The sequence below is a fragment of the Sarcophilus harrisii genome, chromosome 2, assembly GCF_902635505.1.
Source record: "Sarcophilus harrisii chromosome 2, mSarHar1.11, whole genome shotgun sequence".
NCBI lineage: Eukaryota > Metazoa > Chordata > Mammalia > Dasyuromorphia > Dasyuridae > Sarcophilus > Sarcophilus harrisii.
The window spans coordinates 624,023,608-624,051,137 of NC_045427.1; the positions used below are offsets into that span (position 1 = coordinate 624,023,608).

A 27,530-nucleotide genomic window follows, 5' to 3' on the forward strand; every position below is an offset into this window, starting at 1 on the left:
GTATTCTTATGGCTTTTATTTTATGCATTAAAGGACATTACTCTAAGAAGGGATCCAAAGTCTTCATCAAAAAAGGTCCATGACATGCACAAAGAGAAGAATCCCTACTCTAGTCACTTAGGACCTGATTTGCCTTCAGTCTTGTGGTGACTTAATTGCTGAGTATCCATTTGTGTCTTGATCTTTTGTTTAGGAAGCTGTGTTCAGAATCCTGCTTTGACTGGGAAATGGATTAACTATTGCTGAATTAACTTTCTTTTTTCTTTTTTTTATTTATGCAATTTTTAAAATTTTATTTTTTATTATAGCTTTTTATATACAAAACATATGCATGGGTAATTTTTCAACAATGACCCTTGCAAAAACTTCTGTTCCAACTTTTTCCCTCCTTCTCCTCCAACCCCCTCTCCATACATGGAGTAGTCCCATACATGTTAAATATGTTAAAGTACATGTTAAATGTAATTAATGTTAATGTTAAATGTACTCAAATGTTAAATACAATATATGTATACATATTTATAATTATCTTGTTGCACAGGAAAGATCAGATTTAGAAAGAAGGTAAAAATAATCTGAGAAGAAAAAAACAAAAATGCAAGCAACAGTAATAGAAAGAGTGGAAATGTTATGTTATGGCTGAATTAACTTTCAACTCTAAGTAGTGGTGATTCCATGAAAAAACAAAAAAATCATGGGATTATAGAATCCCAGATGTTAAGTTGAAAAAGCTCTCAGGGATCATCTAGCCCAATTCCCTCATTTAAAAAAAAAAATTGACACTGAAGTCCAAAGAGTTTGAATAATTTATCTTATGCAGGGAGTAAGCAGTTAGGAAATAAAGAGGATAGAGTACTGGACCTGAAATTAGAAACATAGTTAGGAAGATCTGAATTCAAATTTGACCTCAGATATTACCAGCTGTGTGACCTAGGAAAGCCACTTAACCTCTTTCCTCAACCATAAAATAGGGATAAGTCCCGCATAGTCTGATAATAAATGCTGCTTGAGAATACATATTCAGGCATTAAAACCATATATTTAGACCTAGAAGGGATCTTGGAAACCATTCTTTTTATTTTGCAACTTCCTTCCCCTGAATTTTCCATCTCCCCCCACTAAAAAAATGAAAGAAAACCTTTATAATAAATAAGCTGATGTAAGCAAAATACATTTCCAAACTGGCCAAGTACAAAAATATGCATCTGATTCCCAGTTGGGAGATAAAAAGTACTCCTTATCATTGGGCTGATCACTGCATTTATCAGATTTCTTAAATCTTTCAAAATTGTTCATTTTTACCATATTGATATTATAACATAATTTTTCTTATCCCATTACTTTATTCTGCATCAGTTCATAAGTCTTCCCAGCTTTCTCTGAAACTGTTTCTTCATTTCATATGGCATAAAACATCCCTTTATACTTATTTATCATAATTTGTTTAGCCATTTCTCAATTGAGGGGCACCTCCTTTGTTTCTTTGTTGAAGAATTTGGTCTCTTCTTTCTAGCACAGATACTAGAATACTTCAGTGAGTACTGTGAAGTTTCACTAGTTATAAGAGGACAAATTCTTTGCACATTCTTTTCACCCTATATTTTTAAGAGGGATCCTTCAACCAAGTCCAGGCAACAGTCCCTAATGAGATTAAATCTTGGAGTTATCTTTAATTCCTCTCTCTTTCACTCTGCTAATCCAATAGTTAAGTCCTGTTAATTCTGCTTTCCAAAGACTAGATTTTGGCAGAGTAGATTTCAGAGTTTCTGGGCAAGCTGAGTCTGGTTATGCAAACAAACAACCACAAAAAGGACTTAAAAAACATGTTAGGAGACACAAGGAAGATTTTTTTTTAAAGGGCAATAGAATCTCTAATTGAGGTAGGTGGAATAATGATCATAGATAGCAAATAAAATAAAATCATTCAACTCATTTTGCATCTGTTTCTCTACCAAGGAAAATGATCTTTAGATTGGAAAGTAAAGAACAGAATTGAAATCTAAAATAAATGAGCACCTTGATGTTCTCAGAGAATTCAAGTCACCAGTTCTAAATAATCTAAGTCCTAGGGTGCTGAGAGAACTGGCAGATATGTGATGTCAAACTGCTGCCATTGAACTTTGAAATTTCATGGAGCGTGGGAGAGGAGGGGAAGAATTGGACAAGGGCAAATATCGTCCTGATTTTTAAAAAGGAAAAGAGGGTAGAGTTTCCAGACTCTAATCTGGTTAAATTGACTTGGATTGCTGACAAAATTCTAGTATGCATGATTAAAGGGATGGTTTGTGAGAAAGGGAAATGGTCGCCATCAAGGGGCAACATGGGACCATGGAGAACAAATAATGCCAGAATTAGCTGATTTCCTTTTATGAGTAACTGTCATGGCTCTTATATGCATGTTCAGTTCTGGCTCAGCAGCCAACTAGAAAGTTTTTTCTTTTTTTTTTTTTAATTATAGCTTCTTATTTACAAGATATATGCATGGGTAATTTTTCAGCACTGACTTTGCAAAACCTTTGTTCCAACTTTTCCCCTCCTTCCCCCCACCCCTAGATGGCAGGTAGTCCCATACATGTTAAAAATGTTAAAGTATATGTTAAACACAATCTATGTATACATATCCATACAGTTATTTTGCTGCACAAGAAAAATTGGACTTAGAAATAAGGTAAAAATAACCTGAGAAGGAAATAAAAAATGCAAGCAGACAGAAACAGAGGGATTGGAAATGCTATGTTGTGATTCACACTCATTTCCCATAGTTCTTTCATTGGGTGTAGCTGGTTCTATTCATTATTGAACAAATGGAACTGATTTGGTTCATCTCATTGTTGAAGAGGGCTATGTCCATCAGAACTGATCATTATACAGTATTGTTGTTGAAGTATACAATGATCTCCTGGTTCTGCTCATTTCACTCAGCATCAATTCATTTAAGTCTCTCCAGGCCTTAGAAAGCTTTTTCTTAATCACAATAAGATAATAAATAGTCACAAAATATGTGCATGCTCTCTGAAGTGGGGGTCTCCATTGCACGCTAACATGGATTTTCAGAAGCGCGCCACCTATAGATATGCCCCAGGTAAATGATACCCCTCCCCATTACATGTGACAGGGCTCCCTAGCTGGTGATTCCACAGATGTAGTACTTCTGGATTTCAGCAAAATATTTGACAAAATCCTTGTGGACAACATGGAGAAGCATGGACTAGATTCAGAACAGGTTGGAAGACTCAGAAGATACGTTAATAGATTTATGTCAATGTGGATTGTGACTACCACGGAGTGGGATGCCTTGAGGTCTTTACTTGGCCTTGTACTTTACAAAACGTCCACCAGTTATCTGGATGAAAGACTAGATTCCACATCTATCAAACAAGAAGATGACATAATGTGGAGTAAGATGGTGACAGTCATGATCCAAAAAATATTACTACACTAAAGGAATAGGCTGAACTGGGGAGGGGGGGAAGGGATTATAGAGCAATATGTGTGAAATCCTTTAAAATTTAAAATGAACAGTTGCATGCATATATATTGAGAGAGTCAGGCAACAACTTATGGAACAATATATCTAGTGGTTCTAATGGGCTGAAAGCTCAATCATCATAAGATATTTTTAAAACTGGGAATTGCATTTAGAATAATGTGGCATAATAAAGAGGATGCAAGATTTAGAGTTGAGAAGACTTGGGTTTGAGTCTCATCTTTGACACTGACTTTCTGTGTGGTCCTGGATAGACAAGTCACTTATTTCTCTGGACCTCGGTTTCCTTATCTGTAAAGTGAAGGGATTGGACTGGATAGACAAGTCACTTATTTCTCTGGACCTCGATTTCCTTATCTGTAAAGTGAAGGGATTGGATTTGATGATATATAAGGTCCCTCCTGTTTTAAATCTCAGGTCTTACAAATACAAGAGGGAGCAGTCTCACCAAGATCTTTTCTGACCAGATCATATCTGGGAGAGTGATTAAGTTGAAGGAAACTAAGATGATTCATTTTAGTCTTTGCATCTTCAGCATAGTAATTGGTACACAAATGCTTAATAAATGGATGTTACCCATATCAAATGGCTTACCATCTTAAGGAAGGAGAAAGGAAAAGAAGGAGAGAACAAGAGAGGAAAGGAATTTGGAACCCAAAGTTTTAAAAAAAATGAATGTTAAAATTTTTCTTTACATGTAATTGAAAAAAATCAAATATTATTAGGATTGGGAACGCTCAAATGAATGTTTGTCTAATTGAATTTGTTTAAATTAATTTAATTTAATTCAGTATAGCACAATGGATAGAGTGGCAGCTCTAGAATCAGAAAGATCTGAGTTCAAATCCAGCCTTGCAATCTCAGGCAAGTGACTTAACTTCTAACTGCTTCCATTTCCTCAAATGTAAAATGGGGGTAATGATAGCACCTATCTCTCAGGGTGGTTTTAAGGATAAAAATGAGATGACAATTTGATAGTGCTTATCACAGAACCTAGTATATACAATATGATAACTATATAAATGTATTATTGTTTTTGTAGTTATAATTTTTTTGAAGGACTATAATGGGGGGAAAAGATTAGGTCTGTTCAGAGGCAGAACCAAAGAAGCAGATATTAGTCCATTATAAATAAAAACTTCCTAACAATAAGTCCAAGAGTGGAATGAGTTAACTCCAAAAGTCATAAATTGTCTTTGAAAAAAGTCTTCAAGCTGAATGTCCTCCTTTCAGGAATTTATAGAAGTGAACTTGGGTCAAAATTTGGATGAGCTGATCTTTAAGACATTTTGCACTCCTGAGATTCTAGGATTCCATAGTTTCTTCACTCCTCCCACATTGTTGGAATTGCTTTTTTTTCAAGGAATGGCTTAAGTTCCATCTCCACATGAAAGTCTTCTAGTGTGTATGTGTGTGTGTGTGTGTGTGTGTGTGTGTCTATAAGATTAATTATTTCTATCTACTAGGTCATGCTGGTATTCACTTTGTCTTGCATAAATACCCATCCTTTTATGGATCTATCATGAATATACACCTTCCCTGTTAGTCAAGTACAATCCAAACATGCTTTCTCATTTTATGTGAGCAGTCTTGTATCTTTCCATATATCTTCCATTAGGATTAACCCAACGCACATTGAAGGCATTCCTCATTTTCTTTTAACATTTCATGGAAAGGAAGACAGCCAGGATGGTAAAGTGAAGACAGGACTTGCCTTAGCTCTCCCCAAAACTCTTCCAAAGATCTTTAAATAATGGCTCTAAACAAATTCTATAGGAGTAGAACCCACAAAAATATGGAATGAAATAATTTTCCAGCCCAAGACAACTTAGAAGGTTGCCAAGAAATGTCTATTGAACTAAGGTGAGAGTGGAACATGGTACAGCACAGGTTGTGCTAGCTCAGTTCAAACTCCAACAAACTGGATCAGGCATTGAGGTGAATGAATCAATAGTAGCATCTGTGGTTTCCAAACCTCTCAGCTCAGAGACAGAGAGAGGATAGGACATCAGGTAAGAAGGAGATTTACAAGGGTCTCTTTACTGACACTAGGGACAAAACTCTGTTGCATTGCTTATACTTGGATCTAGGTCACAGTTCTGGGTGGCAATTGCAGGGCAAGGAGGAGCACTAGCACATCAGAACTTGGAGACATGGTGGCACAGAGACCCTGGTTACAGTTCCATGGTGGAAGAGTGCTTGTGGTTGCTCATAAGTCACTGCACAGTACAGGAGAGAAGTAAATACACCTCTCCTTAGATCATACCACTTTGGAAAAACCAAAAACTTACCTCTCAAAACAATTGCACAAAAAACCTGAAGATTGGGACAGAGCCCACTCCACTTGAGAAGCAGACCTTTTAAAAAAAAATTTTAGCATAGATTGAAAAAGTCAAGAAATAGGCTGGGCAATGAGCAAATAATAGAAAAACAAATTCTGACCATAGAAAGCTACAATGGTGACAAGGAATATCAAAACACACACTTGGAAGAAGACAAAAAAGTCAAAATTCCTGCATCCAAAGCCTCAAAGAAAAGTATGAATTGGTTTCAAGTCATGGGAGAGCTCAAAAAGACTTTAAAAATCATTTAAAAAGGAGAGGAAAAATGGGAAGAGAAATGAGAATGAGGCAAGAAAATTGTGTCAATTGGTTGATAAAGGAGGCACAAAAAATGCTGAAGAAAATAACATCTTAAAAACAGACTAGATACTAGATGCAATACTTCTGTATTGCAAATGTTTAACATATATTGGATTACTTGCTATCTAATGGAAGGGGAAGGAGGAGGGAAGGAGAAAAAATGGAACACAAGGTTTTACAAGCGTGAATGTTGAAAACTATCTTTGCATATATTTTGAAAATAAAAAACTTATTAAAAGACAAAACAAAACAAGACTAGACCATTTGGTAAAACAGGCACAAAAATCCAATGAAGAGAAGAATGTCTTGAAAAGCAGAATTGATCAAATGGGAAAAAGATACACAAAAATTCACTGAAAAAAGCAACTCCTTAAAAAAAAGTAATTGTTTTTTTTAAGAATGTGCAAAAGACCACTGAAGAAAATAATTCCTTAAAGTTAGAGTTCAGCAAATGGAAGCTAATGACTCTATGAAACATCAAGAAACAATCAAACAAAATCAAAAAATGAAAAAAATAGAAGAAAATGTGAAATATCTCATTGAAAAAATAACTGACCTGAACAATTGATCCAGGAAAGATAATTTAAGAATTATTAAAGTAGCTGAAAATCATGATCAAAAAGAGTCTAGATATCATCTTTCAAAAAATTATCAAGGAAAACTGCCCTGATAATCTATACCCAAAGGTAAAAAATTTTTGAAAGAATCTACTGATCATCTTCTGAAAAAGATCCTAAAATGAAAATGCCTAGAAATGTTACAGCCAAATTTCAGATCTCCCAGGAGGTGTCCCAAGGAGAAAATACTGCAAACAGTTAAAAAGAAACCATTCAAATACTGTGCAGCCATTGTCAGGATAGAAATTGTCATGGATTATCAGGATAACAAAAAATTTAATAGCTTCTATATTAAAGGATCAGAGGACTTGGAATATGATATTCCAGAGGGCAAAAGAAGTAGGATTACAACCAAGAATCACCTGCCCAGAAAAACTGAATATAATCCTTCAGAGAGGAAAAATGGATATTCAGTGAACCAAAAAGTTTCAAGCATTCCTGATGAAAAGACTAGAGCTAAATAGAAAATTTGACTTTCAAATACAAGATGCAAAATAAGTATAAAAAGGCAAAGAGGAAAGAGAAATTATAAGATATTCAAAAAGGTTATGCTGTTTCTATTTCTACCTCAGAAAATAATATTTATATCTCCTAAAAATTTATTCATTATTAGGGCAGTTAGGTGTGTACATAGAGAGCAGAGGTATAAGCTGAATGTGATGATATGATTACCTAACAAATAAAATTATGAGATAGAAGAATGTACTTGGAGAAGGGGAAATGAGAAGTAGAATGAGTTAAATTATCTGACATAAAAGAGGCCTGAAAGAGATTTTGCAGTGAAGGGGGAAATGGAGGAAGTGGGGAGCATGCACATGAACCTTACTGTCATTGGAACTGGCTCAAAGAGGGTACAATATACACATTCAATTGGGTGTAGAAACCTATCTTACCATACAGGAAATGAAAAGAGGAAGGTAGTAAGAGAAGGTGGGGTGGAACAGAGCTGGTGGAAGAGAGGGCAGTTTGGGAGAGGTAAAAATCAGAAGTAAAACAATTTTGATTAATGGACAAAGTAAAAGGAGAGAGATAGTAGGACAAATGGGGAAAGGGGAATAGGATGGAGGGAAATGTGTAGCTGGTAATAATTACTGTGAAAAACATTATTTTTACTGTGAATTTCTCTGACAAAGACTTCATTTCTCATACATTTCTCCAAGAAAAATGACTCAAACTTATGTAAATAAAAGCCATTCCTCAACTGATAAATGGCCAAAGCATATAAACAGGCAGTTTTCAGAGAAAGCAATCAAAACTATCTATTGTCATCTGAAAAAAATGCTCTAAATCACTATTAATTAGAGAATTGCAATAAAACAACTCTGAGCTACCACCTCATACCTATCAGATTAGTTATTATGAAGAAAAATGACAAATATTGGAGGGGGTGGGAAAATTAAAACATTAAGATACTGTTGGTGAAGTGGTATACTGATTCAACCATTCTGAAGAGTAATTTGAAAGTATGCCCCCCAAATTATAAATTCATGTACACCCTTGGACTAAGCAATACTACTACCAGGTCGGTATCTCAAAAACATAAAAGGAAAAAGACCTATGTTTTCAAAAATATTTTTAATAGCTCTTTTACTGATGATAAAGATTGAAATAGAGGGGATGTCCATTAACTGAAAATTAGTTGAACAAATTGTTGTATATGATTGTAATGGAAAACTATTGTGCTTTAAGAAATGATGAGCAGGATGCTCTTAGAAAACCTGGCAAGACTTATATGAACTTACATGATGCAAAATCAAATGAACAGAACCAGGAGAACATTGCACACAGTAACAGCAATATTGTGTAATAGGAGTTTAATAAATACTTGTTGATTGATGAATGGATAGATGGAACCCTGCACACTAAGGTGTACTGAATGGAAAACAATTGGGAGTTGGAGAGAGATGTCCAGAACAGGGGATGAATCTGAGAGTGGAAATTAACAAGATGAGAAGAAGAAAATGATCAAGCAGATATTCAAAGTTCTTCGTAGAGCAGAATCTGAACATGTAAAGGAGAGGAGGATGGTGAGATGGAGTAGGTAGAAAAGAAGCAGCTACTTGGGGTAGGGGACAATTTGGTTCTCTTTTCACATTCTGATCTCTGTCTATTCTAGGTCAGTCAATAATTTCCTGATGACTGGTCCAAAGGTAAGAGAAACTTTTGATTTCCTTTATTCTTTAGCCAATTCTTACTACCACATAAATTTTTCATTATTAGCACCTTTCCCCAAAGGGATTGAGACAACCTCATGCATTTTCCCACCTCTCATGCCTATCCCTCTACCTATAATGCCCTTCTCACCTCTTCTCCTTTTCCAAATTTTGCCCTTCCTTTCAGGCCCATCTCGGATACCACTTTCCATAGGAAGCCTTCTCTCACCCCCAGGCAATTAGAAGGGACCTTTCTCTCCAGTTCTCCTGGACTTATAAACTTAGTTTGAACCTTTTTGGTGATGTTGTACTGTGTTTCAAATCATAATAATCTGTATCCACATCAGCATCCTTGTTTGTCCATAAATTCTTTTCAGGGAGAACAAAAACCCAACAGTCCTTGGTCTCCAGCCATTACTACCTGTATTCTACCATAATCATACATAAGAAACCATCACATTCCCCTTAACTCTTCCCTTCTCCTAAGGGAAACATCTCTAATGCCTTCAAGTCAATACTGAAAGACAACTAGGAATTAATCAATCAAAGCAATAATTCTGTGCCAGATACTATGCTAGGCAGTACAGAGACACAGGCAGAAATAAATTATTCTAGTTTATATTCTAGAATTATACATGTTTAACCTCTAGTGTATTTCTTGCTGTACTGGGAAAAAAGGAAGGAAGAGAGTGAGAAAAATTTGGAACACAAGGTTTTACAGAAATGAATATTGAAAACTATCTTTGCATGTATTTGGAAAAATACAAAGCTATTTTTCAAAGAGCTTATGTTCTATCAGGGCAGACATACAGACATATTTGTATATATAAGTGGAAAGTAATGGGAAGGTAAAAGTGGGAAGAAAAGTATTAGGGAGGGATCAGGAAAGGCATTTTTCCATGTGGAGCTGCCCTCCAATGAGATCCTATTATATTCTCTTTCTTTAACATCATATAGATTTTCAAAATAAATCTACTAATAGTTTTGAACAGCTGCAGCAAGAGCCCTGTGTGGTCTTGATTATATGTGTAGGCTGCCTGCAGACTCAGCTGCTTCCTTCCCATCCCTCTCTCCTTTCACCCTTGTCCTCCAAGGTCAGCTGGCCTGATCTTGCTGTTCTAACCTGCCCAGGCTGAGGGAAGGTGTGCACCAATAATGATGAGCCCTATGTTCAGGTATTAGCTGATGCTGGTGGAGTATGGGAGAAGAGTCAGATTTGACAGACTTGGGAACAATTTGAATCCTTGTCTCTTACTCTGTATGTGTCCTGCTTGAATATGGCTCTCCCTCCAACTGTGAACTCCTTGAAAGCAAAGGCTATCTTATGCTTTTGTGTGTGTGTGTGTGTGTGTGTGTGTGTGTGTCCCCAGTGTTTAATGTGTTGCCTGGTCCAGAGTAGGGACTTCACCAATACTAAGTGAGGGACTGACTAACTCAGGTGATTGTGCACACTGGTACTCTTCTTCCCGCAGGCCTATCTGATCTACTCCAGCAGTGTGGCCGCTGGTGCTCAGAGTGGCATTGAAGAATGCAAATACCAGTTTGCCTGGGACCGATGGAACTGCCCCGAGAGAGCGCTCCAGCTGTCCAGTCATGGCGGGCTACGCAGTGGTAAGGAAAGCCTCAGCCGCAGCTCCTGGGACCCCTTGGCCACAGGTTAGAGTCCCATATCCTGGCACAGTCCTGAACGTGTATCTACTGCCCTGCAAAGGCCTCTTCTCTCCATCGGGTTCCTTCTTGGAAATCTTGTCTACCCAGGAAAATTGCTTTCTCCTCTTCTATAGCCTTTGTTTTGTGAGTCTCGATTTCCATTGCTGCTTCATCCTTATTTTGTCCCATTCTCTGCCTCCATAAAGGTATATCATTATCAGAGGAGAAAATGGCTGGTTGATATGGAGTTCATTTGTGTTCCCAGTGCCTTGCACAGGGTAGTCATTCAATAAAATTTCTTGGATTGCATCCACTTTGCTCTGTTACGGGCATAAAGCTTGAGCAGCCGTTGGACTTCCAAGTACTATGTGCATGCAAGCACACGTGTGTACATATGGGTACATACATGGCACTGGCCAGCAGACTCAGCCAAGAGCCCGGGGTTCAGAAGGGGAGTATCATTCCCTATGAACAGAGCTTTGGTTCCCTCCAGCTACAGCTATTCTGGAGCAAACTTATCTTAGGATCCCCATGGCAGGTTCCTCCAGTTCATCCTTTTCTTTGTTTTCCCCTCAGGGTCTTGGCTCAGACCTATTCCTAGTCCCCAGTTCAATTAGGGATATCTGGGTGGGTGGGGGTCCCAAAAGGCACAGCTGGCAGAGAACCAGAGAAAAGCAGAGAACAGATAATCTGTGCAAGGAACAGAGGGAATGAAAGGAGAGTGTGGAAAAGGGAGCCTAGAGTAGATTGAGGCAAGCGAGTGATTATAATATACTATGCTATTGTACACCATGTAGGAAGTGCTATATTATTCTATAATATATGTATACATATATGTAAATGTATATATACACATATGTCTGCATATAAATGTACACATTTATATCACAACTATACTAAGAGTCAGTTTCTGAACCTGGAGAATATGGAACCAGGATTTTAATCAAGTACAAGTATTCCTAGAAGGGACACAGCATCTGTCTTCAAGTACCTGAAACACTTAGCACACATTAGGCACTTTAAAAATGTTTATTGATTGGTTGATCATCATGGACAAGCGGGATCAGATGTATTTTGCTTGACCCCAGAGCTGCAGAGAACCCATCTTTAGCTCAGCACAGTTGAGGTTATTGAAAGTGGGATGAGCTGTTTCTGTGAGATTTGGAGATATCCAAATGTAACCCAGATGATCACCTGTGGAGTGAGGATTCCTGCTTCCCTGTATGGGTTCAACTAGTTGGTCTCTGGGTTTGGCATGAGGGACATTGAAGAGGATATAGCCTACACCACCCTCTAGATGTCCCCATTTTGATTCCTAACAGCCAATCGAGAGACAGCCTTTGTGCACGCTATCAGCTCTGCTGGGGTCATGTACACATTGACCCGAAACTGCAGCCTCGGGGATTTTGACAACTGTGGATGTGATGATTCCCGAAATGGGCAACTGGGTAAGTATTCAGTGTGGAGGGGGGTGGGATGGGAGTCAGTGACAGAAATAAAAATATGAAGGAGACAGGGAATTCTGTGGGCATCACGGGAAGGATCTACATAGAATGGGACCCTTTCACTAAGGAAAAAAAAAGAACTAAGTCAATAAAACCAGTTCCCAAAAGATAGATGAAACTGAACCCAGACTTCCCATGGAATCAGACCTGAGAGTGTTCAGATCCCAGATAGAGCTGAGAAAAATCCAGAATGCACTTTTTTTCCCCACAAATTATTCTCATCAGGAAAAGACAATGGAAGCAGACCCTTGGGGTAAGCCCTCCCTTCTCTCCTAAGCTTGATTTTTTTTTGACATGTCATCTACCAATACTCCCTTTAACATTCTTTTTCCTGTCCTTTCTCTCTGCTTTTCTTTTCTGAGGCCCTTCTCCCCTTTCCCCCCCACTTTTCCCTCATTCTTTTTCTGTGGTTCTCTCCCATAGGAGCATGTCTCTAGATTCCCTCTCCTGCTTCAAGCTACACACTTTCTCATTCCTCTGAAACCCATCCCCACAATTCAAGTCCTTACTTGATTCGGATTCCCCAAGTTCCCAGGCCTTAGTTCCTCTCTCCCCCTTGGGCTCTTACATTCCTTGCCCTTCCTCCAAAGTTTTCTTCCACATTTCCTCCTCAGTCTCTTTCTTCTCTCTTCCTTGCTTCTCCCCCTGGATCTGCTCTGCACAGATCTACCTTAATCAGGGACCTCAATTTTTCAAAGAATGAAATACTCAGAACAGGTGATCTTTCCTTTTTTTGTAATCTATATCTCATCGATACTCTAAATCAGAGAAAATTTCTAACCAGTTGCTAGGATTAGAGACTAGCCATTCCTAGGTTTTGGTTGCATGCCCTCCCCATTCCTCCACTGCTACCATCTCTCTGGGGCGGAGGGGTAGTGCTGCTTTTTATTTCACACACCCACTCTGGGTTTCTTGGCCATATACTATGGACAAGTGTGCTATATCAGGGTTTATTCATATGAGAAAACAAAATTTGCATACATTCAGAAGTGATCCAGGAGGCTAAGGAGAATCAGAAGTGTGAAGAAAAGAAATGTTCTAGCCTTGTGTCTGTGGCTCTCCGTCACTGATCTCTGTATTTTCTTTTTTTAATAATAGTTTTTTATTTCCAAAATACATGCAAAGATAGTTTTCAAAATTCACTCTTACAAAACCTTATGTTCCAAATTTTTCTCCCTCCCTTCCTTCCACTCTATTCCCTATATATGAAATAATCCAATATGTATTAACCATGTGCAGTTCTTTTATACGTGTTGCCACATTTGTCATGCTGCACAAGCAAAATCATGCTCTCCGTATTTTAAATCTCTCTTCTCCCCACCTCAAAATCTTCAGTTTCCATGTCTCTGGGCTCTGGAGATCTGTACAATCAAAATGGTGACTGGCCTGGTGACATGACAATACATTGTAGATACTGAACAGACAGGGTGTCCCTCCTAATTATGAAAGTGAAATTCAGTCCAGTCACTACAGTCAATGGGAATAAGTAGTTCTTCCCTTCAGTTAGAATACTTTGATTGAAAGAACATAATACTAATACTTAACTTTAAGGTTTGCAAAGTACTTTGCAAACATTACCTCATTTGATCCTCATAACAATCCCAGCAGGTAGTTGCTATTACTACCGCCATTCTACAGATGAAAAAATTGGTCCAGTGATTTGCACAGGACTAGTATGGTTCTTAAGTGTTCAAAGCTAGATTTGCACCCGAGTCCAGGTGCAGAACTCTATCCACTTTAATGCCCAGTTGTCCCAGGAATCCCAGGTACACAGATTTCTCCAAAGTGCAAAGAAACTACCTAGATTTTTACAAGCTGGAATCAGCTAATCAATCAATCCAAAAACATTGATTAAGTACGCTCTATGTGCCAGATTCTATGGCTACAAAAATAAAAATGAAAACCCCCTGCTTTCAAAGATCCCTTGTCCACTGGGATCAAACATACTCATTAACATATAAAAAAATAAGATTAGGGACTGAATCTGTGTTGTCATTGGTATAGGGAACTCCCAGATGAGGAAATTCCTTCTACCAATGCAGGCTGGCATCTTATCTGCAGTTTACGCTCAAGGCACTATGAGATTGAATGATTTATCCTGGATCACACAGCCACCTTGTATTAGAACTTGAAATGATGTCTTCTTGTCTTTAAGATCTAACTTCTAAACCATTACCTTACACTATTTCTCAGCATATATGCCCAATATACAAAATAAATAGGTAAATAAAAGACAATTTGGGAAGAAAACAGTAGCAGCTAGAGAATTTAAAAAAACTTCATATAAGTGATACTTGAGCTGAGTTTGGAAGGAAAGGGCAGATTCTAGGAAAAGATGTGAGGAGGGAAGGCATTGCATCCTGGAAAATAACCTGAACATAGTAATGGAAATGGGAAAATGAAATGTCAGGAGTAAGGAATGGCAAGAAGTCTCATTTGACTGGACAGAGATTTTTTTAATAGTATTTTATTTTTTCTAATTACACATAAAACAATTTAAAATTTTTTTGAGTTCCAAATTTTCTCCCTCCCTTCCCTCTTTCCTTTTCCTCTCCCTAAAAAGGTGAGAATTTTATTTTTTCAGTAACAGTGCAATAAAAATATGAAATTGCAAATCTACTATGCACAATTTGCTATTCCTTTCAAATATACAACAAAATTATCATGCAAATTTATTTTTTCCCCTACTCTGACTTAGAGATGGCTTAAAAGTAAGAATTTTGAATAGATTATATAGATCACAGAGATTGTGAAAGGACAGGAGATAGATAACATATTATATAAGGGCCTACTAAGCCAACTCCCAAGAAAAAGCAGATTCTCCATTCCTCCTGTAATCCTTAAACATCAGTTGAGTGGGTGGCAGCTGTTTCTTACTAAAGACCTACCCTTAATTATTACTTAAATCTACAAAACATGTTGGTGGAGGATGACATCTGGGGGAGGTTGAAGATGAACTAAATAATGCTCAAGTTGAAACTAACTCCACTTGATCTTTTTTGGCATTCCCACTTTCCCTCAGCATTGGCTCCAGTGCTACCTCCTACACAAGGCCCAACTCATTCCCTAGTTCCTTGCGCTATCTCCCAAGAAATTATTTTGCATTTATGTCTCTGTGTACATATTGCATTCCCCTTGAGGGAAGGGATTCTTTCTTTTTTTTCTTTGTATCCCCAGGGGGCTTTGCACAGTCCTTGACACATGGTAATCATTCAGTGAAAGCTGGTTGAGAAAGAATGAACCCCCCCCCCCAAAATTGAGAGAATCCAAATTCTCAGAGTCCTGGGTGGCCTTTCCCACCCTTTTCTCCCATGTTCAGAGACAGCTCTGGGTAGAAGACTTCAGCCTCAGATCTCACCATGCTTCCTCTAGAGATCCAGAGCTGGCTGAATCACCTCCCTCAAGGCCAAGGCAGGAGCTTCAAAGCGCTCTCCTCCCTCTCTTCTCCTTCCCAGGGGGTCAGGGCTGGTTATGGGGTGGCTGCAGTGACAATGTGGGCTTCGGAGAGGCCATCTCCAAGCAATTTGTGGATGCACTGGAGACTGGGCAGGATGCTCGGGCTGCCATGAATTTACACAACAACGAAGCTGGACGAAAGGTGAGCCTTGGCAAGACCTGGGTGGGGGCAAGGGATGGCTCCAGCTCCTTTCCAACTGCCTCTAAAGCTGGTTTTCCTTTATTACCTTTACCCTTTGCCGCTCTTCTGTCCATCTAACGGATGAGAAGCCTGAGGCACTGAGCCTGCGGGTTGACGTCCCAAGAAAAAAATTCACACTCGTCTCCCAGGCCCGTTAGAGTCAGGGCAGGAGGACCCTTGGAGGGAGGGTTGTCCCAGATGGCAGCTGAGGCGGTTTGCAGGTTGGGGAAAGTCCTGAGAGAGGTTCAGAGGTGGACTTAAGTTGGTGGGATCTCGGAAAAGGGGAAAGGATGGACCCTGATCGTAAATAGCTTAGAACCCTGTGGTTCTGAGGTTCAATGGGGCCTGAGAGCCAGTGAAGTAAACCAGTTCTTAGGAGGTGTCCAGGGTCCTGAATGCTGGCCCGGGGAGGAGAGGTTCCGACGCTGCTGAGGCTGGGGTGCGCGGGCCCCATCCAGACCTCGGCCCCCACTCTGTCCCCCTCGCAGGCGGTGAAGGCCACCATGAAGCGTACGTGTAAATGTCACGGCGTGTCCGGCAGCTGCACCACTCAGACGTGCTGGCTGCAACTGCCCGAGTTCCGCGAGGTGGGCGCGCACCTCAAGGAGAAGTACCACGCGGCGCTCAAGGTGGAACTGCTGCAGGGAGCGGGCAACAGCGCGGCGGGTCGCGGAGCCATCGCCGACACCTTCCGCGCCATCTCCACGCGCGAGCTCGTGCACCTGGAGGACTCTCCCGACTACTGCCTGGAGAACAAGACGCTCGGGCTGCCGGGCACCGAGGGTCGCGAGTGCCTGCGGCGCGGCCGCGCCCTCGGCCGCTGGGAGCGCCGAAGCTGCCGCCGCCTGTGCGGGGACTGTGGGCTGGCCGTGGAGCAACGGCGCGCCGAGACCGTGACCAGCTGCAACTGCAAGTTTCACTGGTGCTGCGCCGTGCGCTGCGAGCAGTGCCGCCGCCGCGTCACCAAGTACTTCTGCAGTCGCTCCGGAGGAGAGCGCCTGCGTCCCAGGAGGCGGCCCTAGGGTTGCCCGCCCCGACCCCATCTACCCCTCCTTCCCAGCCCCCCACCCCCCGTGACAGCAGGGACCCTGAGAGGCGCTACTCCCCTCCCCCAGAGCTCCGGGAGCGCCCCCCAGACGCCCCCTCCGGCTCCCAGTTTCTCGCCCGGCCTCCTCCCAGCGTCAGCCCATGGAAAGGCCGGAGCAAGGCAATTCGCGTCCCTCCCCATCTCATCCTGAGTTCTCCGACAGCCTCCAGGCCCCTGGTAATGAGCTAAGAGTCCCAAACCTAATCCTTCACGGAGTCCTTATCCTGTTTCTGCCCCACATGTGAGAGCACCTTCTCTTGTTCTATAACCACTGTGTCACTGACCCTCCTTAAGCTAAGTGGGCTCTGGCCAGGGGCTACCCTCTTATGCACAGCAGTCCTATTTGTGTGGCCTTTAAAGCTGAGAAAAATACTTTGAGACTCATGGAATCCAGATAAGGTCTTTTCTTCCCCTTCAGCCTCTCTCCTTGCCACTCCTCTCCTAGCTGTTGCTCCCTGGAAACGCAAATTACTCAACTCCTGTCCCTAATTTACTCCTTTTTTCCTCTAACAAAGATGGGAGGAATCTTCCATGTAGTCCCTGTTCTTCCATTCCGAGGAGAGACTGCCTTTGGAGATTAATTTGGGAAACTTGGGGGTTGGAGGATTGCAATAGTTAAGCTAGAACTGAAGCCCTATTTGTATTCCACAGGAAAGGAAAATCAGGAGGCCCAAGGTGCTAGCACCTAGAAGTGGCACCTTGTAGATAATCAGAGAAACCCCATGGTTCTAACTCCATTGGGCTTCAAGAATTGCTAGAGGTGGATCCAAGCCCTCCTTCATTCACCCTGAACCCATTTCCCTGCCTCCCAGAATTCATCTGAGGTGAGACTGCTTGTTTGCTAAACTCACCCTGATTTTGTGGCTCTGACCTGGACTTAGGCCGGAAAGACTGAGAGCCTTCTTCCCAAAAGGAAGCGTAGTGAAGGGGGTATTTAATTGTATTATATATATATATAAGAAATTGGGGGGGGGCAAGGAGTTGGCACAAAGCTCTGGTCAGTGCTAACAAGATGGAAAAGCTTTGAATATAAATGAAAAATGGACTGTGTATCTTTTGTCCAAGGACCAAGCAAATTAGGTTCAGAGAAGCTCCTCACCACAATGACATCATCAGATGATGGAACTCATTAATTATAGCAGCTGGTTAAACCAACCATGAACTTAGGTACAGAGGAGTTATGAATTATACTGATGGAAAATTGAGCACCAACAAGGATGGGAGGGAATGAAATTGTGGCTCTCTGAAGGATTGAGATCAATAGAAATTGAGCACTTTGAATTTAATTCACTGGAATCTGTATCTAACAATCAACTATTTGCTGCCTTCTGTTGGAGAATATTTTTTTTTCCTCCAGGGCTGGAGAGTGGTGACTTTCTGGCTTGCCGTTCAAGCTCTGCACCCTGGATGCTAGCCATCCTCCTCAAACTTCAGCCCCCTTGCCTGTGGCTACCAGGTGTCTGTAATCCATTAGCTAATGCAATAAAACAGTAGCCAAGAGCTTTTCCAATGATGTCAGTTTGATGTCAGTCCAGATGGCAAAAGTGGGAATTTGCTCAATCTAAGTCAAAGAAGGGAAAGGAAGTCCCCAGGACTGTTCTAACCAGAAGAGATGGGCCATCTTTCTATCCAAAGTGAGCATTAGGGCTCTTGGAAGGAAATAGGTTCCTGGAACTGCCATCCCAAATCCATACCTGTTGTACAAAAACTATTACTTTAAAGTAGTAAGGAGAGGCAGAGTTCTGAACTCATCACTTCAGGGACTTGAAGACAATGACAAGTGGGAAATGGGCTCCCTTTTCCCTCATATTTTCCAAGACCAAGAGCACCCAAATAGTCAAGAGTCATCCACCCAAGGGAGTCACAGCAGCTGCATTGATTTTCATAGCCCTTCCTTCTTCCCATCTTCTCTCTGATGCTAATAATTCATTTCCATTAAGGTTAAGATTCTTTCTCTAACTCTTTGTTAGAAAGTGGTATCCCCATCCCCATCTTTGCCCATTCTCTAAAACAGAACCTTCTAATTCTTCACCAACTTTTTCAAGAAACTTTCCTTTGCTCCTTTTGTGATTGGTACCCACGTATGATGATAGAACTTGATTGGGCCTTTTGGGTTCTCAATGAGGGTCTCCTCCTTCCCATTATATTTTTTTAATCTTATTTTTATTTATACTGTTTTCATATCACATTCATTTCCAAAAATAGCTCTCCCCAACAATATTTTTGTTGTATCTTTTGAAACAAAAATTCCAAAAGAAAGAAGCAACAATTCAGCAAAACCAAATATGTTGACCATGTTTGATAGAATATACACTTCACATCTATTGTCCCCTACATCTATAATGAACTCCATGGTTATTATTGAATTACATGTTAAAAATGTAGGATGTGCCCTGGAACCAAAGGACCAAGGTTCAAATATTACCTCTGATATCTACTACTTGTATCACACCTAGGCAAGTTCATTTAACACCCTAGGGCCTCAGTTTTCTCATCTGTAAAATAAAGTAGTTGAATTAGTCAGCTTCCATGATCCCTTCCAGCTCTAGGTCTAAAATAATAACAGCCACATTTATATGATATGTTTAAAGTTTGCAAAATGCTTTACATATATTATTTCATGATGTTTAGTTTTGCCCAACTCTTCCTTACCCCACTTGGAACTTTCTTGGCAAAGATACTGGAGTGATTTACCATTTCTTTCTCCTGCTCATTTTAGAGATAAGAAATTGAGGCAAGCAGAGGAGAGGAACTTGTCCAGGGTCACATACCTAGTAAGTATCTGAGCCAGATAATTTGAACTCGGGTCTTCCTGACTCTCGACCTTGTGCTTTACCTCTTTTGTTACCCAGCTGCCTGACATTTTTGTAGCACTTTACTATTTAGAGAGTGTTTTCTTTGAAACAGCCCCATGAGGTATATCTGCTAGTTCTGTATTACATCATAAAGCTATGATTTAGTTCCTGAAAACTGTTTGAAACTCAAGATCTTATAAAATTGCTTGAGGCTCAGCTAGTTTGAAGACAGAGGTGGAGAGAGAACAAACCCTAGTAACAAACATGCATAATCCAGCAAAACAAAGTCGGGCATTGGCCATGTACACTGTATGTCTCAATCTGCCTGGAGTCATTATTTTTCTCTCAAGAGGCAGGTAGAAGTCTTCACCCATGGGGCCTCTGGAATCATAGTTGGTCACTGACACGATCAGAGTTCTGATCTTAAAGTTGTTTGGTCATTACAGCGTTATAGTTATTGTGTACAATGGTCTAAGTCTGTTCCCCTAACTGTTAGATCATACAAGTCTTTCCCGGTCCTCTGAAACCATCCCTTTCCTCAATATTCCATCACAATTATAGGGAATTGGCTTCCAATATAACATAATTCATTCAGCTCTTCCCCAATTCATACCACGTTCGCTCCTCTAAGAAACGTCAGGCACAGAGTTTAGCATTTGAACCCAAGTCAGAGCATCACAGATAGGTACAGAAAGCTAAGGGACCTTAGAGCTCATCGGCTCTTTCTGTAGATGGGGATGCAGCCCCGGAAAGACTTGCTCTAGTGATCTAGGCGGGTTTCAAACCTTTAATTAGTCTTGTGACACCAAAGTTCTCTTTCAACAATCCCAGGGTCCCCAGCCCATCTCCCAGCTCCCCCATTGCCAATCCCCTGTTTTCTGCACCCACAGACTGAGGCAGAAAGTGGAGAGAGGAGCCCTGAGCCTCAGCAAGGACTGGGGAGGGGGGGGACTGTGAAGGGGAAGCAGGCCAGTTAGAGAGGGTGCCTTCTTCCCTGCGACCCTTCAGCTCTGGCCGGGACCGAGTCGCGACAGTGAGAAGCCTGCCCCCGGAGGGTCGGGGAGGGAGCTGGGCCACTTGACCATTGTCGGCTTGGATTGGAAGCTTCCCCTCCTCGGTTTCCTTTTAATTAACCCGCATTCCAAGAGGAGAAATATTTACGTTGGCTCCCGGAGGGCAGAGTCTCCTCTCTGGGGGAGAGGGGGCGGAGGAAAGAAAAGGCTGCCCCCGGCAAAACAATCTCCCGGAGGAGTTCAGGAAGGAAAAAGAGGGGCCCGAGAAGCTATTAAATCCGCCTGCCTTCTCCCTCCTCCTCCCCCTTCCCTCTTTGGCCCCCGAGCCCCCTCCCAACTCCTCCCCAGCCTCCTCCCCTCGACAACCCCCTCCTCCCCCAGTCTTCCAGCCGCCAGGCCGCTTCAATTCACATGCTAATCCGCCGCTGCCCCCTCCCTGGCTCCCGACACCTTTCCCCTGGGCGTTTGGGAACCGGCCTCTCGGGGCGGACCCAGCTCCCCGCGGCTCGGCTCGCACTCCTCCTTGTGTCAGCGGCTGCCGGAGTGGGGCTCTCCAGCCAGCAGGGGTTTTTCCCTCCCCCCCCCCCCTCTTTAATTTAAACAAAGACTCCCGAGTTCATCAACCTCCCACTGAAATTCACAGCTGCTGAACAAACTAATCCCCTCTCTGGGCCTTTCTTTCCTTCAATGGGCTCTTGGCTTCAAAGCCACTTTGGAAAGCACTTTCTTTGGGGGGCTCACACTGCGCCTTCAAAAGAAGTGAGCCAGTATTATCCACCCCTGAGCCAATGCCTTTGCAAACCAATCCCGCCCGCACAATGCCCCCAAACAGACGCACATCCCGCCTGCAGACTCAGCCTGGCCCTGTCTGATTAGGGTTCGGCCTCCCCTTGCCTTGCCTCGAAAGCCCTTCGTACCCCCAGCATTGCCCCTAATTTGAGGGCGCCCCAAGACGAGTCCCTGTCGAGCCCTCCTTCCCACCCCACGCAGGCTAGCTCCTGTCTCCTTTAGAGATTCCTGTGCTCCCTCCCAGAGGCAGGGCAGCAGGGCCGCCTCGGAGCGCCCAGCAGAGAACAGGTGTCCTGTTCATTTGGGAAGGAGGCCTGCGCTGGGTAGACAAGAGCAACCGGGGGAAACAGACAGCTGACCCTGGAGGAAACCACATCACTACAGCTTGTTTCCCCTATTAGAGTGCTTCACTGGCTCAAATGTCCAAAGTGTGGGGGAAAGTACTGGGAAGCAAATAGTGAGGAGTAAAAGGAGGGAATGGAAGCCCTAGGCCCAGTGTCCTTGGAGAGAAGGGGATTGGAGGAAATGGGAGGGGAAGGAAAGAGGAGGAGGGGACGGACAGGACTCTTCTTTGCCTATTTCTTCTGACACAGAGCACCTATAAGCACAATCTGACCAGTTTAGTGACCACCTTGGAATACAGGGTAATGTAGCCAACCTCAGAGTTTCTCATATCTGTGCTCCAGTAGCTGGGTCTCAGTCTCCCAATTTTGTTCTGTCTCAGGCAAGGGAGTCAATTAAGAAGGATGAATAAAAGATGGGAAAGCCCAAGGCCCTGGTGAGACTTCACCACCTACACTACACCACTGCAGACACCAAACGCACACGATTGCTGATACTTTTCAGACTGGGATGTAGCTCCTAGGAAGGAAAAAGTCTATCAGGAAGACTGATTTATAGCTGAGAGGTGACAGTAGAACCTACTTCATAGAGGAAAAGGGATCCTGAGGTCAGATTTATACAGTAATCCTCTAAAAAAAAAAAAAAAAAAGGTGCAGAGAAGGAAAGGAACAAGATTTTAGTAAACACTTATTATGTGCCAGACACCACACTAAGCCCTTTGTAAATATGATTTTATTTGATCCTCGAAACAACTTTGAGAGTTAAGATGCTATTATTACTCCCATTTTCCAGCTTAGGAAATGGAAGCAGATAGAATTTAAGTGACTTGTCCAGGGTCACACGGAGAGGAAGCATTTGAGATCAGATTGGAACTCAGCTGTCCAGGTGATGTGCTCCATCTTTTGTGCCACCTAGTTACCTTGTTGAAATGTCTCAAAGCTGATCTTCAGAGACAGATGCTCCAGGATTTGCAGCTCTTTCCTCCCTACCTGCTCAGGTAGCTGCTGCTGAAGGCAGACAGTTCATAGACAGGCTTATGTGACAGAGATCAGCCAGGCAACCAGAGAGATAAACCAGCAAGGCAAACAGCCTGACACCCTGCCTTGTCTAGCATAAATGACAACAGACAATCAGTTGGATGACAAACTAGTCAAAAAGTCCTTTAAAATGTATCTAGCTCATTTTAAACCTATATCAGATTGCTTGCTATCTTGGAATGTGGTGGGGGGAGAGGGAGAAAAATCTGGAACACAAGATTTTGCAAAGGTAAATTTTGAAAACTATCTTTGTATGTATTTGGGAAAATAAAATACTATTTAAAAAAAACATTTGGAACACAAGGTTTTGCAAAGGTGAATGAAGCTTGAAAACTATCCTTGCATGTATTTGGAAAAATAAAATACTATTTAAAAAACCATCTGGAATACAAGGTTTTGCAAAGATGAATCTCTAAAACTACCTTTGCATATATTCGGAAAAATAAGATACTATTTAAAAATATCTATTGTGCTGAATGTTCAGTGCTGGCCTCTTTCCCTTGTATCCAAACTTCCAGGGAGCACAGGGCCAAGGGAAGGAGCCTCAATACCATTTAATCTCCACCACCACTTTTAGACTTTCCTTCTGTTGCTATCACTCCCCAATCTGTCCTTATTAAAAGTTCACATTGCCAAATTCAAACACTCAGGACAGTGACACATGGTTATTAACTACTAATTGCCAAATTACATACAGATCCTTCTCTCCTCCAGGAGAACTGTATCTGTTCCATCTTTTCTCCTATAATCCTTGTCCTCTCCTTTGGTGTCTTCAATGTTTACAAAGATGACTTTTGGAACATATTGTCTTCCTATGTTCAATTGAACATCTTAATTGAAGATCTCTTTCTCATCTTTAGCTCAGACTCCCACAAGTACACTCCATGCCAGCAAGAATTATGTCATGATCAACTATGATAGAGTTAGCTCTTAGTGATCCAAAACAATTTCAGTATAGTTAGGAGGGAAAATAATTTACATTGAGAGAGAGAATTATGGAGGCTGAATGTGAATCAAAGCATACTATTTTCACCTTTTTTTTTTGTTTACCTTTTCTTTCTTTGAGTTTTTTCCTTTTGTTCTAATTTTTCTTTCACAACATGACTAATATATAAATGCATTTTTGTGCATTTATGACCTATATCAGATTACATGCTGTCTTGGGAAGAGAAGTAAGGGATAGAGGGAGAAAAGATTGAACTCAAAATCTTACAAAAATGAATGTAGAAAATTCTCGTTATGTGTAATAATACCATTAAAAAGTTTAAAAAATATTCCACACTTTGGACCTCCTCATTAATCTGAGACATCCAAGATCTTAAACTCTGAAATCCTCCTGTTTTCATCACTATCCCTTGTTCTTCCTCTTCTCCTGTTGCCCCATTTCCAAACTCTCATTTTCACCATATTATTCCAATCAATCACCCCTGCTCTGTCCTTGCTTTCTAAGCTCTCTTCTATCTTAGCACAATGCCTGTCACCCAGAAGGTGCTTAATAAATGCTTGTTTACAGAATTGTTGAGTTGACCCAAAATAATAATATTATTATTAATAGCTAGCATTTATTAGAACTGCCATGTGCTAGGTACTATATTAAGAGCTTTACAAATATCATCTCATTTGATCTTACAACAATCCTGGGAAGTAGGTGCTGTTATTATTTCTATTTTATAGAGGAGAAAATTGAAGCAAACAGATGTTAAGTTACTTGACGAAGATCCCACAGATAGTAAGTATCTGAGTCTGGATTTGAATTTTAGGTTTAGGGTTAGGTATCCTGAATCCAGGCCTAGGGCTCTCATCCACTGTACTACCTATCCCTGCTGTAGAGTAGAGATGATTCCTCTTTGTTAGGAATTGAAGGATGGTGATGGGCAGCAAGGTATTATTTGCTCCTTTCACTTCTACATCAGTGCTTTCTGAGTTCTGTAAATGGTTAAGGAGAATGAGTATATGGGACTGGATGTTCCCTGATTTATTCAGGATTAGTTAAGAAGAAAGACATGGAGAGTCTTATCTATGCATGTGCTATGGAACTTTCTGAGGCTTGTTGAAAATACCTATTGGGGAAAGAGGGCTTGTATTGGGGTGAAAGCAAGAAGCAACGAACACTTGCAGAATACCAGCCAACTTCTAAGAGAACGAATCTTTCCAGAAACATTGGGAGAGCACTATTATTTTTTTCTATGTACATGAAAAAGCTGTGAAACTGGCTCAACCCCCCAAAGAGAATTGCTATACCACAACTTTCATTTGGATGCAGATTTGGAGACCCACAACAGGACCATTTCTATGTCCAATCAATTGTGAGGAATAATTTTTAATAAATCTGTTTTGGATCTTTAAATCTTCAGTGTGGCTTCTTTTTTTCCTTTCCTAATGTGGACATTGGGCAATTAGCTAATCACTCATTTGGAGAAACATACATATGCAAATAATGGAAGAAATTGAAATGGATAGGAGTAACTGAGCAAGGATCTTTATTTTTAAGCCCTTAAACTCACTTGGTCTAAAAAATGATCCTAATTTATCTAATCTTTAATTCCTTGTCTCCTTGTCTTTCTTCCACTGATATCCTGCAAATTCTTAATCCTGGTCATACCCGCATTTCACCTTCTCTACTTTACATCCATTTGTATAAACTTATTGATGCTAATTGGCTAAATGAAACTGGGATGCTAATATCCAGAGGTTACCATGAGGGAGAACACACCAAAATGGGAATTCCACCTAAAAGCATTAGAGAAAGACATCCCTAACTCCTTAGACTATCTCTAAAGATCTGAGGACGTTGTTATTCTAAACCTGTCCCTCATCCTAACTTCTTATTTTGTGTTACAAGCATTTTCTTCTTTCTTCATCACTGAAATATATTTGTTTGCCCTTTCCCTCATTTCTCAATTCCAATCAGCTGTAAAGTTTTGATCATTCTACACCAAAAAAAATCTCATACATCTGTCTGTCTTCTGCTCTCTAATAACATGTTGTCACCTAGTCCAGGCCTTCATCAGCTCTTACCTGGGTTATTGAATTGGCTTCCTAAATAGTACTGATACCTCCATTCTCTCCATTCTTAAACCCATTCTTCACACCGCTGACAAAATAATCTTTTTAGGCCTGGAGTCATTGTGTCACTCCCATGTTTATATATCATCCAATAGTTCCTTATTGCTGATAGCTCAAAACACACATGCTTTTCCAAGCATTTAAAGAGCTTCACAATCTGGCTCCAATTTATCTTTCCAGTCTATGGTATGATTGCTAACTATGCTATTAATTATTCTCCTAACTCCTTTATAGCATCTGCCCTGAATGCATGCATGCAGCCTGTTCTCATTTCCTAGAATGTACTTCCTCCTCATCTCCACCTTTCAGAATCTTCTCTTCCTTCAAGGCTCATATCTGGGGCCATCTCTTCCATGAAGCTTTCACTGATCTTCTAACTGAAGGTGTTCTCTAACTACTCAATTTCTTCTGTGTACTTTTTGTCCGAGTCTTTCCTTATTTGACATCTCCTCAAATTATATAAATGATAATTTCATCCTTCAAAAGATAACGAAAATAATCAGGGAAGCTGCAATTCTGGACCTAAATAGAAATTTTGAAAGGAAGTGACTACAGTTATCCCTTCCACATTGCAACCTTTCCCAACAAGGTTTTCATACATCATAGGTTGGCAGAAAAAATTAAATTGAAATTTTGGAGGAGTTTTTTGGAAGTTGCAGGTGACATGCAAAGGCCAACATATGATACAAAAAGTTTAGAAACTCAGAAATATCTTCCCTGACTAGAACTAAAATTTGTCCTGGAGATTGATTTCGATCTAAGAGTATAAGTTAAAGGACAGTAAATCCAGCTCCTAGGGTTAAAGGGTACAAGCAGGAGAAACCATTTTTACATCAATAAGTACATTTAAGATAATTTCATGTTAGGTATTGTAGGGATACTCCTTTTAGCAGTTTAGAGAATTTGAACTTTGAAGAACTATTACTGGTTTTCTAATAACATTTTTGCCTATTTATTTTAAACTCATCGCCTCTCTCTATTACCTTCCCCAATTAAAACCTCCCAGATTCTTGTAACAGATAGTAAATTACACCATCCTTTGTCAATTCAAAACTGTATGTCTCATTTTGTATCTTGAGTCAATCAATCAGAAGGCGAGTAATAAACTTCTTTATTAGTCCTCTGCAATAATAATTGGTCATTGCAAAGACTGAAACTTTTAAACTTTTCTAAATTATTTTTATTTCTAATGTTTCTGTTACTGTATAAATTGTGTTTCTTTGTTTTTCTCTTTTACTTTGCATCAGGTCATAAAAGCCTTTCCAAATTACTCCAAAATTATTACTTTTGCAATTTTTTATGATTTTCAGATATAGTATTGCTTTTCAGATCCTCAGAGATTATTCAGTTATCAATTTTACTAATTTATGACCTTTTTCCCCAAATAAAATTCTTGATATCTGAGTTTAATTTGGTCCTGATAGACCTATATACAGCATAAAACAACAACAAAAGGTTTTTTGGAAAGAACCTTAGTTATTAATACCTAAATTCCAAAGTTCTTGACAAATTGGGGGCAGAGCTCCTTATTAAGACGGAAAAATTATTGTCAAAATTTTGTTTACATGTAACAATGACTTTGTAATATGAGATTCTCTATTCCATTAAATTCACATGCCACAATTTATGTAGCATTTCGCAGTTGATGGGTGCCTTCTTTGTCTCCAGTATTTTACTACAACAAAAAGATCTAATACATTTTTGTACAGA

At 40.6% G+C, this 27,530-nt stretch overlaps 1 protein-coding gene across 1 annotated transcript in view; it reads left to right on the forward strand.

Moving 5' to 3' along the window:
* WNT8B (Wnt family member 8B) overlaps nucleotides 1-16,719 on the forward strand; it is a gene marked incomplete at its 5' end in the record, with an annotated part of 30,191 nt that extends 13,472 nt beyond the window's left edge. Inside the window, 5 exons of the mRNA XM_031949380.1 lie at nucleotides 8,863-8,896; nucleotides 10,372-10,510; nucleotides 11,872-11,997; nucleotides 15,510-15,652; nucleotides 16,180-16,719. Coding sequence (XP_031805240.1) covers nucleotides 8,863-8,896; nucleotides 10,372-10,510; nucleotides 11,872-11,997; nucleotides 15,510-15,652; nucleotides 16,180-16,713 — 976 coding nt within the window. The remainder of the gene's footprint in view (nucleotides 1-8,862; nucleotides 8,897-10,371; nucleotides 10,511-11,871; nucleotides 11,998-15,509; nucleotides 15,653-16,179) is intronic.
* Nucleotides 16,720-27,530: the final 10,811 nt, after the last annotated feature.